Source organism: Salmo salar, chromosome 04, assembly GCF_965601325.2.
Source record: "Salmo salar chromosome 04, fSalSal1, whole genome shotgun sequence".
Lineage (NCBI taxonomy): Eukaryota > Metazoa > Chordata > Actinopteri > Salmoniformes > Salmonidae > Salmo > Salmo salar.
In genome coordinates this window covers 46,738,877-46,753,731 of record NC_138294.1, presented here as the reverse complement: position 1 = coordinate 46,753,731, position 14,855 = coordinate 46,738,877, and the positions used below count along the sequence as shown (strand labels likewise).

Sequence of the window (14,855 nt, the reverse complement as noted above, 5' to 3'; positions counted from 1 at the left end):
GCCAGGCTTCACCGGTTTGAGTCAAGAACTGCAATGCTGCTGGGTTTTTCACGCTCAACAGTTTCCCTATATGTATCAAGAATGGTCCACCACCCAAAGGACATCCAGCCAACTTGACACAACTGTGGGAAACATTGGAGTCAACATGGGCCAGCATCTCAGTGGAACGCTTTCGACACCTTGTAGAGTCCATGCCCCGATGAACTGAGGAAGTTCGGAGGGCAAAAGGGATCCAACTGAATATTAGGAAGGTGTTCCTAATGTTTTGATCACTCAGTGTACAGTACGTGGAAATAGTTTTTATTTGGCTGGAAAATAGAGGTGGTCTTTGTGTAGTGTCTGGTGGGCTTAGTTCTTTCTGAATCGAACTAATACAAAAAAATGACATGTTTTTCCCATAATATGAGAATCAGTGCTTTTGGTTAAACATTTCAGAAAATACTGTTATGCCTTATATGGTAGTGAGAACATCCTCTCTTATGTCATCGACACATAGTTGTAAAAGTAGCGTTGTTGTGAGTAATTATGTGCTAATGACACATCACTGATGTATTTGAAATATGAATATTATGTCAAGGTCTCTTGTTCATTTAGCAACTTAACTTCGTTTTGTCTCTTTTCTGACCCCTCACCTGCCAACCACAGGCAGTCGATTTGGACAAATGGGTATGTCTGCTCATGTTTCCCTTCCTGTCACGTTTCCCCAAAGTTTCCCCCTCCTCTCCACCCCTTGTCTACCGTGAGAGTGCTCTCACCTCTCACCCAATGTCCCTGTCTCAAACAGTGATGCGCCACTTTCGTCTGCCCTCACTCATACTACCTAACTCCACACTTTGCTCAGTGTTGTCATAGCTGAAATACCGAGCGGCGTTTCAGATGACACTCCAGGAAGGATTCCTGTCAGCAACACAGGAGCAACTAAGAAGCTCTCTGCCGTCGAGGGCTTCTGGCTGCCGTGTAATCTGTACACTACGAACAGCAGAATCATGGACCACAGACCTAGTATTGGATGGTGACATTTGAAACAAGGCACTTACTTCCCTGTGACCTTGTCCCTCTGAAAGTCTCCTATACAACCTTCATCATACTCCCATCTTCACTCCTCACAGGCACATAAGTCCCGTTCATTGAATGTGGACCAGACCAGCCCTTTTACGTTTTCTTAATTGCTTGCTATTCCGTCATCCCGTGAGTTACTGTGGTTTGACCAAACCATCACGCCAATTCATCTTAATCTTCAGAAAGTCTGGAATGTAGGGCAAAGTGTAACCTTGAATATCAAACTGCACGCATGCACGTACGTACACACCACACACACACACACACACACACACACACACACACACACACACACACACACACACACACACACACACACACGCACACACACACGCACACACGGGTTCACTAAATCTGACCTAGAAGCCAGTCTTGCGCTGTGTTCTGACTCTCCACTTACTCATGGAATAATCACGATGATAACAACGTTGACGGTGGCAATGATAACCACTAATTATAACAAACGTTGAAGAAACAATATTGTTTGATTGTCTGAATGTCACTTTTTCTGCCTTCCAGTTAAATGCGACATGTGACTTTCTGTGGTATTGTTTCTTGTTTCCAGTAGTGTTAATCATTTGACTTTTGTTAATCAATTTCCCTTTCCACTCACCCCTGGTTTGTATTGACACTATGTGTTGTGTTGGCTCTCTGTGGTGGGCTCTCTGAATCCTCTCAGCCACATACGTTCAGTACACAGGTTCTCTGTTGCCTGCCACGTTGTTCTCAGTTTGGTACGAGGAGGATGACTTCCTCAACTCCTGTCTCCCTCCTCAGTCTTTAACAGTCCTGTGTGCCTGACCTTAGCAGGCTGAATGTTGAATCATACACGACTCTCTTCGGTTGGATTTTTAACTTCTCGCTCTCCTGTGTTCTGCCCAGTCATCTCAAGGAGGGGGCCACCGTACCCTGCTGTATGGCCATGCCATCCTACTGAAGCACACTCACTCCAGCATGGTAAACAGCCTCCTCCGTCTCACTGCGTAGTCTCACATGTTTCTCATTTCACCAACCCACTATCATCCACTTCTTTCTACTTCTACCTCACCCAGACTACCACCCACACCCACACCCACACTATCACCCACACTACCACCCACACCCACATTATCACCCACACTACCACCCACACCCACATTATCACCCACACCCACACTACCACCCACACTACCACCCACACTATCACCCACACCAACACTACCAGCCGCACTATCACCCACACCAACACTATCACCCACACCCACACTACCACCCACACCAACACTATCTCCCACACCATCACCCACACCCACACTACCACCCACACTATTACCCACACCAACACTACCACCCACACTATCACCCACACTATCACCCACACCCACACTACCACCCACACTATCTCCCACATTGCCACCCACACCCACACTTTCTCCCTCTATCTCACTCGTCATAGCCACGTAATACCAGCCCTTTACGTAATAGCCATAGCCACGTAATACCAGGCCTTTACGTAATAGCCATAGCCACGTAATACCAGGCCTTTACGTAATAGCCATAGCCACGTAATACCAGGCCTTTACGTAATAGCCATAGCCACGTAATACCAGCCCTTTACGTAATAGCCATAGCCACGTAATACCAGGCCTTTACGTAATAGCCATAGCCACGTAATACCAGGCCTTTACGTAATAGCCATAGCCAGGTAATACCAGGCCTTTACGTAATAGCCATAGCCACGTAATACCAGGCCTTTACGTAATACCAGCCCTTTACGTTTTTAGTGTGGGTGGTAGTGTGGGAGACTGTGTTGCAGTTACATGGGTTTGCTTTTCAATTAGCGCTTCATTATTCAGCGTGTAATTTCTACTCTCTGTGTGCTGCAGTACCTCAGCTGTTTGACTACCTCAAGGTCACTCACAGACAAACTGGCCTTTGATGTGGGCTTACAGGAAGATTCCACCGGTATGGCCTTTACCATAGAGAACAGTGTTCATATTCATTTTCTGCACAGTGTTCAGTTGAGTGACGCAAGTGTTCCTCCACAGGGGAGGCGTGCTGGTGGACCATTCACCCTGCGTCCAAGCAGAGGTCAGAGGGAGAAAAGGTCAGGGTGGGAGATGACCTCATCCTGGTCAGCGTGTCCTCTGAGAGATACCTGGTGAGCTGCGTTGATGACACACTGCCAAGTGGACTTTCAACCCCACCAGGTTATGGATGGAGCTGACATCCTCTCTCTCTCTCTCTCTCTCTCTCTCTCTCTTTCTCTCTCCAGCATCTCTCCTACGCCAGTGGTGACCTCATGGTGGACGCCTCCTTCATGCAGACGCTGTGGACCATGAGCCCTGTGATGTCTGGCTGTGAGCTTGCTGAAGGTGTGTATATGTTTTGATTGCTTTTCTACTTCCTAGTCGTTAGCTGACCGTCTAGAAACACTACACTTGACTGCCGTGTCTTTCTCTCATTGCCAGTGTAACATCAACCCCTCAGGCTTTCTGACTGGAGGCTATGTTCTTAGACTGTTCCATGGTCACATGGATGAGTGCTTGGCTATCCCTGCTGCCGAACAAGGAGACGACCAGCGCAGGTGATGAACACTGTTGAACTATTCCACATTTACATTTTATATATATATATATATGGGGAGGGGGCGGGGTGCTGTGGGATAATTTAGATACTGTTTGAAGAGGTAGGGTTTCAGATGTTTTGGGAAGATGGGCAGGGACTCTGCTGTCCTAGCTTCAGGGAGAAGCTGGTTTCCACCGTTGGGGTGCCAGGACAGAGACGGGTTTTGACTGGGCTGAGCGGCAGCTGCCCTCCCGTAGGGGTGGAAGGGTCAAGAGACCTGAGGTGGCAGAACGGAGTACTCAGGTTGGGTTGTAGGGTTTGAGCATAGCCTGAAGGTAGGGAGGGGCAGTTTGCTGTTCCGTAGGTAAGCACCATGGTATTGTAATGGAAGCCAGTGAAGTGTGCGGAGGAGCGGTGTGACATGGGAGAACTTAGGAAGGTTAATCAGATGTTAATCAGACATTTATTCTGACACTGCATAAACACCACCTGTCACTAACAGCCCATCTCTGTTTTCAGAATTGCTCATTATGAAGGGGGTGCTGTCTGTAGCCATGCCCGGTCACTATGGAGACTAGAACCCCTCCGGATTGGGTGAGTGGATGCCCTTCTGTTCATCAGCTGTATGTAACAAAAAAACCATTACAATTGTCTTACATGAGTTCTCCCTTGGGGTTGTACTTATGGCTCTGTGTAGATGGAGTGGAGGTCACATGAAATGGGGCCAGTCGTTCCGAGTGCGTCATATAACCACAGGCCGCTACCTCTGCCTGGATGAAGAGAAAGGACTGCTGGTGGTGGACCCTGAAAAAGCCAACGCCAAGATGTCAGCCTTCTGCTTCAGAATCTCCAAGGTCAGGGTCGTCCCGAACCGCGCTCTGTTAATATAAAGAGCAGTGTGAAAAACCCACGTGGTCCTTTTCAAAGAACGGAACAAAAGCTTCTGGCAGCGTTCATATCATCCCTCCGTACCTAGCGCTGTTGATGCTCATTCTTTCTCCTTGTTGTTCCGTGTTCCAACCCGCAGGAAAAGATCGAGGTGGCTCAGAAGCGAGATGTGGAGGGCATGGGCACACCAGAGATTAAGTATGGGGAGTCCATGTGTTTTGTACAGCACGTCTCCTCTGGCCTCTGGCTTACATACGCCTCTGTCGATGCCAAGTCCGCTCGCCTGGGACCTCTTAAGAGGAAGGTACGGAGTAATCGTGTGGCAAGGTGCCTAAAAACACCTGAGCTAAAGGACAGGAAGAACAACAACAAAGGGAAGGCTAAGAGATAATGAAGACCCCGTAATATAGTGATTTACTGTGAATGCATTTTGTTCAGGCTTTTCAAATACTCCGCTTTCCCCTGGAGTGCAACTGGTGTTTATCCATGTTGTCAATGTCTCTCTCAGGCCATCCTTCATAAGGAGGGCCACATGGACGATGCCCTGACCGTGGCCCGCTCCCAGACAGAGGAGTTCCAGGCTGCTCGTATGATCTACAACACAGCAGGCCTCTTCACTCAGTTCATTAAGTATGGCCCCTCTCCACTCCCAATGCCTTTGCTACGGCTGTCTGTGAACACACTTAGCTAGGAATCTCTGAGTTTGTACACATTATGGACGTATGTATAGACCCCTTTGACTTACTGTTATCCTTCAGGAGAGGCGGAGCGCCTTGGTTTAGTGTTTGACCTCATGGTCAGCACAGTGACGTTTTTCCCTGTTCCCTGTGTCTCCAGAGCGCTGGACTCTCTGAGTGGGAAGAACAAGTCATCTTCAGGCCCCCCGTCTCTGCCCATGGACTCAGTGGCCCTCTCCCTGCAGGACCTCATCTTCTACTTCCGGCCCCCCGAGGAGGAGCTGGAGCACGAGGAGAAGCAGACCAAGCTACGCTCCCTCAAGAACAGACAGAACCTCTTCCAAGAGGAGGTCAGTGCTCACACACAACATATGAGGAAGATGTACGTTGAAAATATTTGTCCCGCACTGCTCCTCCCTTTGGTGTTCCTATGTTATTTGCGTCATTCCACACAGGGCATGATCACCCTGGTGCTGGACTGTATTGACCGACTCAATGTCTACAACACGGCGGCCCACTTCTCAGAGTTTGCAGGGGAGGAAGCTGCCGAGTCTTGGAAGGAAATCGTTAATCTCCTGTACGAGCTGCTGGGTAGGTGACCTTCTATTCAGCCCATTATTTCAGGTCCCATCATGTTTCTGCATGGCTGTGGTTACTGTGGCAACATGCCCTTTCAATCTGAACATGACCTAGCTCTGATCTCTGTCATTCTCTTCCTGTGAAGCCTCTCTCATCAGAGGTAACCGGGCCAACTGTGCTTTGTTCTGTGATAACCTGGATTGGCTGGTCAGCAAACTGGACCGTTTAGAGGCCTCCTCAGGTTAAGTCCCACTACAACGCACTCAGTCACCTTTCAGCACTGAATCACATTGACTTGAATGTGTTCCGGGAGTGCCCTCTGTGCTTCATTGCGTGTTATGCTCACCACAGGCATCCTGGAGGTGCTGTACTGCGTTCTGATTGAGAGTCCAGAGGTCCTGAACATCATCCAGGAGAACCACATTAAATCTATCATTTCTCTACTGGATAAGCATGGACGCAATCACAAGGTCAGTGAATACGTGTGCAGGTCATTGAAGTTTATTGTTATTATTATATTTATTATTACTATTATTAAGTTGTATTATTTAGGCCTGTGCTTATCCAGAGAAGTGTTCACATGTTGTTGACAGTCTATCTCCTTATGATTTGAGAGCTGATTTTAGAATTCTATCTCTCCCTAGGTGTTGGATGTGCTCTGCTCTTTGTGTGTGTGTAACGGTGTGGCTGTAAGGTCCAATCAGAATCTCATCACAGAGAATCTGCTTCCCGGTCGCGACCTCCTCCTGCAGTCCAACATCATCAATTATGTCACCAGGTATATAGACATCTGGTCGTACTAAATATCATTTGTGAAAATACAACCACGGCAATTAGTTTTATCCTTCAAACCATTAACTATGTTTCATCTCAGTGTGAGACCCAACATCTTCCTTGGAACCTGTGAGGGATCCACTCAGTATAAGAAGTGGTATTTTGAGGTGATGGTGGATTATGTGGAGCCCTTCCTGACCGCCCAGGCCTTCCACCTGCGTGTGGGCTGGGCTCTGACAGAGGGCTACAGCCCGTACCCTGGGGGTGGTGAGGGCTGGGGCGGCAACGGGGTTGGCGACGACCTTTACTCCTACGCCTTTGATGGACTCCACCTGTGGTCAGGTACGGTAAGCAGGGCCTAGCTTTAGAATGCAGAACTCTGTCACTGGTTGACATTTTATAGATCCGTGTGTCTCCACAGGACGAGTCCTCCGCCATGTCGCCTCCCCCAACATGCACATCCTAGCGGCAGACGATGTCGTCAGCTGCTGCCTGGATCTGAGCGTGCCCAGTATCTCGTTCCGTATCAACGGGCACCCGGTGCAGGGCATGTTTGAGAACTTCAACCTGGACGGCCTCTTCTTCCCTGTCGTCAGCTTCTCTGCAGGCGTCAGGTGAGGACCTCCGATGGGGCTTATAGTGCTGCTGTCATTTTACAATGAGCCTTAAGAAAATGAGTGATGTCAAATGAGTGATCACTGTTCATGTTCTTCTCGCAAACGCCAAGGGTTCGTTTTCTCCTGGGAGGGCGTCATGGGGACTTCAAATTCCTCCCACCGCCAGGCTATGCACCGTGCTATGAGGCTGTGCTGCCCAAGGACCGACTGCGTATTGAGCCCATCAAGGAGTATAAGCATGATTTCAATGGTGTCCGCAATCTGTTGGGGCCTACACAGTCCCTCTCGCACACCGCCTTCACCCCCTGCCCTGTGGACACAGTACAGGTAAAAACCCTTGAACGATCTGTGCACATCTCGTTCTCCCATCTCTTGCCTCCATTCACCGCGTTGTCCTTTCAGATTGTGCTTCCGCCTCACTTGGAGCGCATTCGGGAGAAGCTGGCGGAAAACAGCCATGAGCTATGGGCCGCCACTCGCATTGAACAAGGATGGACCTACGGGTCGGTGAGTGCTTCACATACTGCCTCAGTCAGATCACATGACTAGATGATATCTACTTAATCCAATCTGGCAAACATCTTGATTCTTTCCTCTCCTCCAGTTCCGAGATGACAACAAGAAACTGCACCCCTGCCTGGTAGATTTCCAGAGCCTGCCAGAGCCAGAGAAGAATTACAACCTTGCAATGTCTGGAGAAACACTCAAGTGAGTCAAGGTCTTGGACGCGCACTCTCAGCCTAGTATGTCTGCGTGTGCTAGGTGTTCACCACCTCTCCTTCTGTTCCTCAAAGGACTCTGCTGGCGCTGGGCTGTCACGTGGGCATGGGGGATGAGAAAGCAGAGGAGAACCTGAAGAACATCAAGATGCCCAAAACGTGAGCGATACCTCAAGATTGGGATCTGACTTATTTAGGCATGACGTCATTACTCTCTGATATTCACTTACGTGGTTGAAGTGTGAATTGTTTTACGCTATCTGAGATGTGCATCGCGAAATGTTGGATAGTCATTTAAGTAGAGGCCTGTTCACTTTAGTGAGATGAATAGCAGTAATGACATGTGACTTACGAGTGGAATCATGACATCCCGTTTGGTCCATTAGGTATATGATGAGTAGTGGATACAAGCCTGCCCCTCTGGACCTCAACCATGTCAAGCTGACACCCAACCAGACCAACCTAGTGGAGAGACTGGCAGAGAATGGGCACAACGTGTGGGCTCGTGACAGGGTCCACCAGGGATGGACCTACAGCATTGTCCAGGTAGCTTTTTCTCCCTCTGCCTGTCCTTGGTTCTTGCAGGAGACTCGCACACATCGAGTAAAGCCAAACCTGTGGTAATGCTGTAGCTCAAGTCCTTTTCGAACAAGGGCTATTGAATCTCGGTAGTGTTTTTGTGGGGTGGGTTCTAATGCGCACGTAGGCGTGCAGGTGGGCACACAACAAGCTCACCTTTAAAGTGACGCAGCTCTAGTACTTTATAAAAGTTGAACTCTGGCTGATGCATTATTCATACCTGACTCATGAGTCGTTGAAGCTGGGATGTTTTCGGAGCCAACATTTTATGTAACTGTTCAAGACAAATAGAACAATAATCTGTTTTTTGTTGTTGTTGAGCTATTACAGTATCACTCTTTCTAAGATGTATCAAGATGTAAGTCCATGACTTACAGAATCAGTCTATGACTCCCACAATCGTTTGAGTTGATTTCAAGTCTTTGTTTCCATGTTCAGGACATTATGAGCAAGCGCAACCCGCGTCTGGTGCCGTACAACCTGCTGGACGAAAAGACCAAGAAGACCAACAGAGACACTGTCTGTGCAGCTGTCCGCACTCTCATCGGCTACGGTTACAACATTGAGCCACCTGACCAGGAGAGCAGTGAGTCTGTCTGTCTGTCTGCCAAGTTGTTCATATTTCAGTACTGTACTGAACTAGCTACTAGTCCTGTTAAATACAGCTAGATATACTGTACACACACACACACACACATACATATATATACTACTGGTCAAGGGTGCCTATAATTATGTACCTGACTGCTATATATATATATATATATCTTAATAATGACACCTGTATCTCTGTTTGTGCAAGGTGGTAATGGGGAAGGTCATTCCCGTGGAAATAAGATCCGGGTGTTTCGGGCTGAGAAGTCATACGCGGTGACCCAGGGGAAGTGGTACTTTGAGTTTGAGGCTGTCACCGTGGGGGATATGAGAGTGGGTTGGGCCAGACCCAGTGTCCGCGCTGACACAGAGCTGGGGGCGGATGAGCTCGCCTACGTCTTCAATGGTTTCAAGGTATGGTCGGTGATGAAGGATCTGTTCTGTGTCTGTTTTAGGGAAAACATTTACTAATGTGTCCTGCTTTTAAACTTTGACTTTTCTTTTTTGTAGGCTCAGCGCTGGCATGTGGGCAATGAGCCGTTTGGTCGTAGCTGGTTGCCAGGTGACGTGGTAGGCTGTATGATCGACCTGGTAGAGCAGAACATCTTCTTCACCCTGAACGGAGAGATGCTGATCAGCGACTCTGGCTCTGAGATGGCCTTCAAGGACATAGACACAGGAGATGGTGAGTGACTGCTGTGGCAGGTAAATCCTTGTAGGTTTGATCTGCTGCCCAAGAGGTGGATAGTATGATTCAGTGTCATTTAGATCTATGCCATTCATTAAACTGTGTCTCTCTGTCTCCAGGCTTTATCCCTGTGTGTAGTCTGGGCCTGTCTCAGGTTGGCCGGCTCAACCTGGGCCAGAACGTCAGCAGCCTGCGCTACTTCACCATCTGTGGCCTGCAGGAGGGCTTTGAGCCTTTCGCCATCAACATGAAGCGAGACATCACCATGTGGTTCAGCAAGAGCCTGCCCCAGTTCATCCCTGTTCCTACAGAACACCCTCACATTGAGGTACAGCATATCTTGTTCAGTAACAGTGGCTCGTTATGCTTAGAAATGGCTTCTGTTCCCATATTACATGATCATAAATTGACAAATGTCAAAGTTAGGTTTCTCTTAGATTTCCACCGTCCCATGTACCCTTTGTAGGTGTCCCGTGTGGATGGGACAGTGGACAGCGCTCCGTGTCTGAAGCTGACCCATAAGACCTTTGGCTCTCAGAACGCCAACACAGACCTGCTGTTCCTGAGGCTCAGCATGCCCGTGGAGTTCCACGAGACCTTTAAGGTCATGGCCGGGACCACCCCCCTCACCCGAGCTCTGACCATCCCTGAGGACCAGGTTCTGGAGGTTGACCCCGACTCTGACTTTGAGGTACTGAAGAAGTCTGCCAGCCGCACGGAGAAGGAGGAGGAGAAGAAGGAGCCCTCTGTGCCTAAGGAGATCCCTGTCAACGAAGGAGGAGAGAACGTGAAAGATGCCTCTACAGAGAAGAGCAAGAAGAAGGGGTCAGTACTGAGCAGGGGTCAGATAGGGAGAGAGAAAGACCGTAGTCTTTGGACAGGCTACAACAACTCTGTTGGAAAAAAGTAGAAAGTGAATGCTGAAAACCAGGATTGGGGTCAATTTGAATTGAAGTAAGCCAATTCAGGAAGCGATTTGAATAGAAAATTTGAAAATCAGTTAATTGAGAAATCGTTGAGCACAGATGCCCTTTTTACCCTATTAAATTGCAATTTCAATTGACTTCCTGAATTTAACTGCTGAAAACTGCACTTTAACTGTCGTCATGTTTTGTCAGTCGTCTTGTATAGGAGGTCCTACTACCCTGCCACATTGTTCGTGTGCCCCTCAGGTTCCTGTTCAAGGCCAAGAAGGCAGCTTTCACTCCACCCCCTGTTGTTCCCACCATGCCCCGCCTAATGGAGGAAGTTGTACCAGACGATCGAGATGACGACGACATCATCCTCAACACCACCACAGTATGACCTTTGACATGTCACCTCTTCAGACCCCAGTGTCTAAACCTAACTCTCTGATTGGATAATCACTTCTCTTCACCAGGACATTTTTGGAGTGATGATTATTATTTGTTGTTTGGTTTAGTTCAATCCATTGCTAGTCATGTTTTCTACCCACTTCCTCTGTGTGCAGTACTATTATTCAGTTCGAGTGATTGCGGGACAAGAACCCAGCGGTGTGTGGGTGGGCTGGATCACCCCGGACTACCACCAGTACGACCTGCACTTTGACCTCAGCAAAGTCCGAAATGTCACTGTCACCGTGGGAGATGACAAAGGCAACATCCATGACAGGTGAGGCACACACACACACACACACACACACACACACACACACACACACACACACACACACACACACACATACACATGCAAAGAGATATTAAGATATTATCTTAGCGTACTGTTCTCTGTCTCCCTCAGTATGAAGCGCAGTAACTGCTACATGGTGTGGGGAGGGGAGTTCAGCAGCTCCCAGCAGACCCGTGTCAGTCAGGAGGACTTTGTGATTGGCTGCCTTATTGACCTGGACACTGGCCTCATGACTTTCACAGCCAACGGGAAAGAGATCAACACCTTCTACCAGGTGAGATGCTGTATTCACAGTGTAAACATGTATTTATTTACTCAGAAGCTTGTCAAGGGTTTAATGGACTTACTGGGAAAAGTACAAACTGCTATGGGCTTCGTCTGTGATACTGGTTGTTTGTTCCAGGTGGAGCCCAACACTAAACTGTTCCCAGCTGTCTTTGTCCTGCCCTCCAGTCAGAACATGCTGCAAGTGGAGCTGGGCAAGCTCAAGGTCAGACTCACAGAGAATCACTCAAGTAGATTTGTCACTGTTTGCTTTTACAGTGTTAACTTATTACTGTCTGCTTTTAAATTGTTATGGATGTGTTTTTTTCCTTTAATTCTCTCACTCAACCTATCATGTCACTTCAACGACCACCCTTCTACTCTCCAAAGTAAGTGTTTGTTCTCTCCTCTCGCCGCAGAACATCATGCCCATCTCGGCAGCCATGTTCCGCAGTGAGCGTAAGAACCCGGTCCCCCAGTGTCCTCCCAGGCTGGACGTCCAGATGCTGACCCCAGTCATCTGGAGCCGTATGCCCAACCACTTCCTGTCCCCAGAGACGGGCCGTGTGAACGAGAGGCACGGCTGGATGGTGGAGTGTAGAGAGCCTCTCACCATGATGGCCCTGCACATCCCTGAGGAGAACAGGTCAGAACACGGCCACAGTTACTGACCTCTAAGCAGAGGATTATTGTATTTGATGAACTGATTATCAAGTAATCAAGAATGGTAGCTATTGTTCATATGTTGAACTTACAAATACTTCAGAAAGTATTAATACCCCTTGACTTATTACACGTAAATTAAATATATTTTTCTCACCCATCTACCCACAATACCCCATAATGACAAAGTGAAAACATGTTTTTAGAAATGTTTTCAACTGTATTGAAAATTAAATGCATAAATATCTCATTTACATAAGTTTTCACACCCCTGAGTCAATACATGTTAGAGTCACCTTTTGCAAAGATTACAGCTTAAAGTCTTTCTGGGTAAGCGCTTTCCACACCTGGATTGTACAATATTTTCCTATTATTCTTTTCAAAATTCTTCAACCTCTGTCAAATTGGTTGTTGATCATTGATAAACAACCATTTTCAAGTCTTGCCATAGATTTTCAAGTAGATTTATGTCAAAACTGTAACTCGGCCACTCAGGAACATTCACTGCCTTCTTTGTAAACAGCTCCAGTATAGATTTAGCCTTGTGTTTTAGGTTATTGTCCTGTTGAAAGGTGAATTCATCTCCCAGTGTCTGGTTGAAAGCAGACTGAACCAGGTTTTCCTCTGGGTTTTTGCGTGTGCTTAGCTCCATTCCATTTCTTTTTTATCCGGAAAAACTCCCCAGTCCTTAACGAATACAAGCATAACCATAACAAGATGCAGCCACCACTATGCTTGAAAATATGGAGAGTGTTGTATTGGATTTGCATAACACATTTATTGCAGTATTTAGTGCCTTTTTGCAAACAGGATTCATGTTTTGGAATATTTGTATTATGTACAGGCTTCCTTCTTTTCACTCTGTCCATTAGGTTAGTATTGTGGAATAACTACAGTGTTGTTGATCTGTTCTCTCATCTATCACAGCAATTAATGTAACTGTTTTAAAGTCACCATTGGCCTCATGGCAAAAATCCCTGGGTGTTCCTCTCTGGCAACTGAGTAATGAAGGACCCTTTGTACTGACCGGGTGTATTGATATACCATCCAAAGTGTAATTAATAACTTCACCATGCTCAAAGGGATATTCAATGTCTGCTTTTATTTTATTTATTTGCATACTTTTTTTTCAGTTACCAATAGATAGATGCTATTTTTAGACCTTATAGCTAGAACATCCATCAGAAGCTAGCCATCCGATTCTAACCAGCTAATTAGCTATTAGCTATTTAGTCATTGTTAGCCACTGCTAGCGGCCTTTACCTTTTAGCTCAGACACCAGCCGCTTTTAGCCTGGATAATACCCGCCAGTCTGCACAGTGCGATATCAAGCCTGAGCATACCGGACTGCTTTTCTCCACCAGATTCCTGCCGTAAGCTCTGGACCATTACTCCAGATCATCGCATCTAGCTAGCTGCTATCGAGTGGCCCAGCCCCGAAGCTAGCCTTGAGCCAGGCCAATCTCCCGGCCTGCTCAGTGGACCCTATGATCACTCGGCTACACAGCTGATGCCTCCCAGACTCTTCACGAACATGACTAGAAGCCACTACATCACTGGATTCCTGCAGTAAGCTCTGGACCTTTGCATCGGTTCATCGCAGCTAACTAGCTGCTACCGAGTGGCTATAGTGGCTAACACCCTTGTCCCGAAGCTAGCACCAGTTAGCCTCGAGCCAGGCTCATCTCCCGGCTAGCAAACGAAATTACTCCAACTACAATACCTCTTTTCCCAATTGGCCTGGACCCTTTATCGACACGGAGCCCCGCCGATCCATCACGACTGGTCTGCCGACGTAATTCCGTCCATTGTGCCCTCAACCGGCCTTTGTCGGACGTCGGTGAAGACGCTTCTGCTAGCCCCGGCTTGCTATCTTTATGAACGCCATGTCTCCCACTTGCTAGCGTAGGAATGACTACCTAATGGATTCCCTGTTTCATCTATTGCTGTTCACTGGACCCTATGATCACCTGGCTACATAGCTGATGCCTGCAGGACTGTTCATTAATCATGGTGCTCCATTTTGTTTATCTGTTGGCCCCAGCCTCGAACTCTGATTAGCTGTTGTTGTCTTACCCGTGGTTGTCTTAGCTAGCTCTCCCAATAAACACCTGTGATTGCTTTATGCCTCGCTCTAATGTCAATATGCCTTGTATACTGTTGTTTAGGGTAGTTATCATTGTTTTATTTTACTTCGGAGCCCCTGGCCCCACTCAACATGCCTCGGATACCTCTTTTGTCCCACCTCCCACATATCCGGTGACCTCACCAGGCATAACTAGTGCCTCCAGAGATGCAACCTCTCTCATCGTCACTCAATGCCTAGGTTTACCTCCACTGTACTCACACACTACCATACCCCTGTCTGTACATTATGCCCTGAATCTATTCTACCACGCCCAGAAATCTGCTACTTTTATTCTCTTTCCCCAACGCACTAGACGACCAGTTTTGCTTGCCTTTAGCTGTACCGTCGTCCTACTCCTCCTCTGTTCCTCGGATGATGTAGAGGTTAACCCAGGCCCTATGTGTCCCAAAGCGCTCTCATTTGTTGACT

The 14,855-nt window shown here is 47.7% G+C and overlaps 1 protein-coding gene across 7 annotated transcripts in view; it reads left to right on the top strand.

Moving 5' to 3' along the window:
* ryr1a (ryanodine receptor 1a (skeletal)) overlaps nt 1–14,855 on the top strand; it is a 71,374-nt gene that overhangs the window by 5,078 nt on the left and 51,441 nt on the right. For all 7 annotated transcript variants that reach the window (XM_014196271.3, XM_082974452.1, XM_082974450.1 and 4 more), the window contains exons 4-35: nt 646–666; nt 1,942–2,016; nt 2,925–3,003; nt 3,087–3,199; nt 3,314–3,413; nt 3,529–3,625; nt 4,126–4,200; nt 4,304–4,460; nt 4,634–4,798; nt 5,003–5,124; nt 5,332–5,521; nt 5,627–5,762; nt 5,896–5,991; nt 6,102–6,220; nt 6,395–6,528; nt 6,625–6,866; nt 6,946–7,138; nt 7,252–7,468; nt 7,544–7,648; nt 7,746–7,849; nt 7,936–8,019; nt 8,247–8,406; nt 8,878–9,025; nt 9,242–9,447; nt 9,544–9,718; nt 9,841–10,049; nt 10,188–10,546; nt 10,894–11,020; nt 11,193–11,353; nt 11,483–11,645; nt 11,775–11,861; nt 12,055–12,281. In XM_014196271.3, the coding sequence (XP_014051746.3) occupies nt 646–666; nt 1,942–2,016; nt 2,925–3,003; nt 3,087–3,199; nt 3,314–3,413; nt 3,529–3,625; nt 4,126–4,200; nt 4,304–4,460; nt 4,634–4,798; nt 5,003–5,124; nt 5,332–5,521; nt 5,627–5,762; nt 5,896–5,991; nt 6,102–6,220; nt 6,395–6,528; nt 6,625–6,866; nt 6,946–7,138; nt 7,252–7,468; nt 7,544–7,648; nt 7,746–7,849; nt 7,936–8,019; nt 8,247–8,406; nt 8,878–9,025; nt 9,242–9,447; nt 9,544–9,718; nt 9,841–10,049; nt 10,188–10,546; nt 10,894–11,020; nt 11,193–11,353; nt 11,483–11,645; nt 11,775–11,861; nt 12,055–12,281 (4,646 nt within the window). The remainder of the gene's footprint in view (nt 1–645; nt 667–1,941; nt 2,017–2,924; nt 3,004–3,086; nt 3,200–3,313; nt 3,414–3,528; nt 3,626–4,125; nt 4,201–4,303; nt 4,461–4,633; nt 4,799–5,002; nt 5,125–5,331; nt 5,522–5,626; nt 5,763–5,895; nt 5,992–6,101; nt 6,221–6,394; nt 6,529–6,624; nt 6,867–6,945; nt 7,139–7,251; nt 7,469–7,543; nt 7,649–7,745; nt 7,850–7,935; nt 8,020–8,246; nt 8,407–8,877; nt 9,026–9,241; nt 9,448–9,543; nt 9,719–9,840; nt 10,050–10,187; nt 10,547–10,893; nt 11,021–11,192; nt 11,354–11,482; nt 11,646–11,774; nt 11,862–12,054; nt 12,282–14,855) is intronic.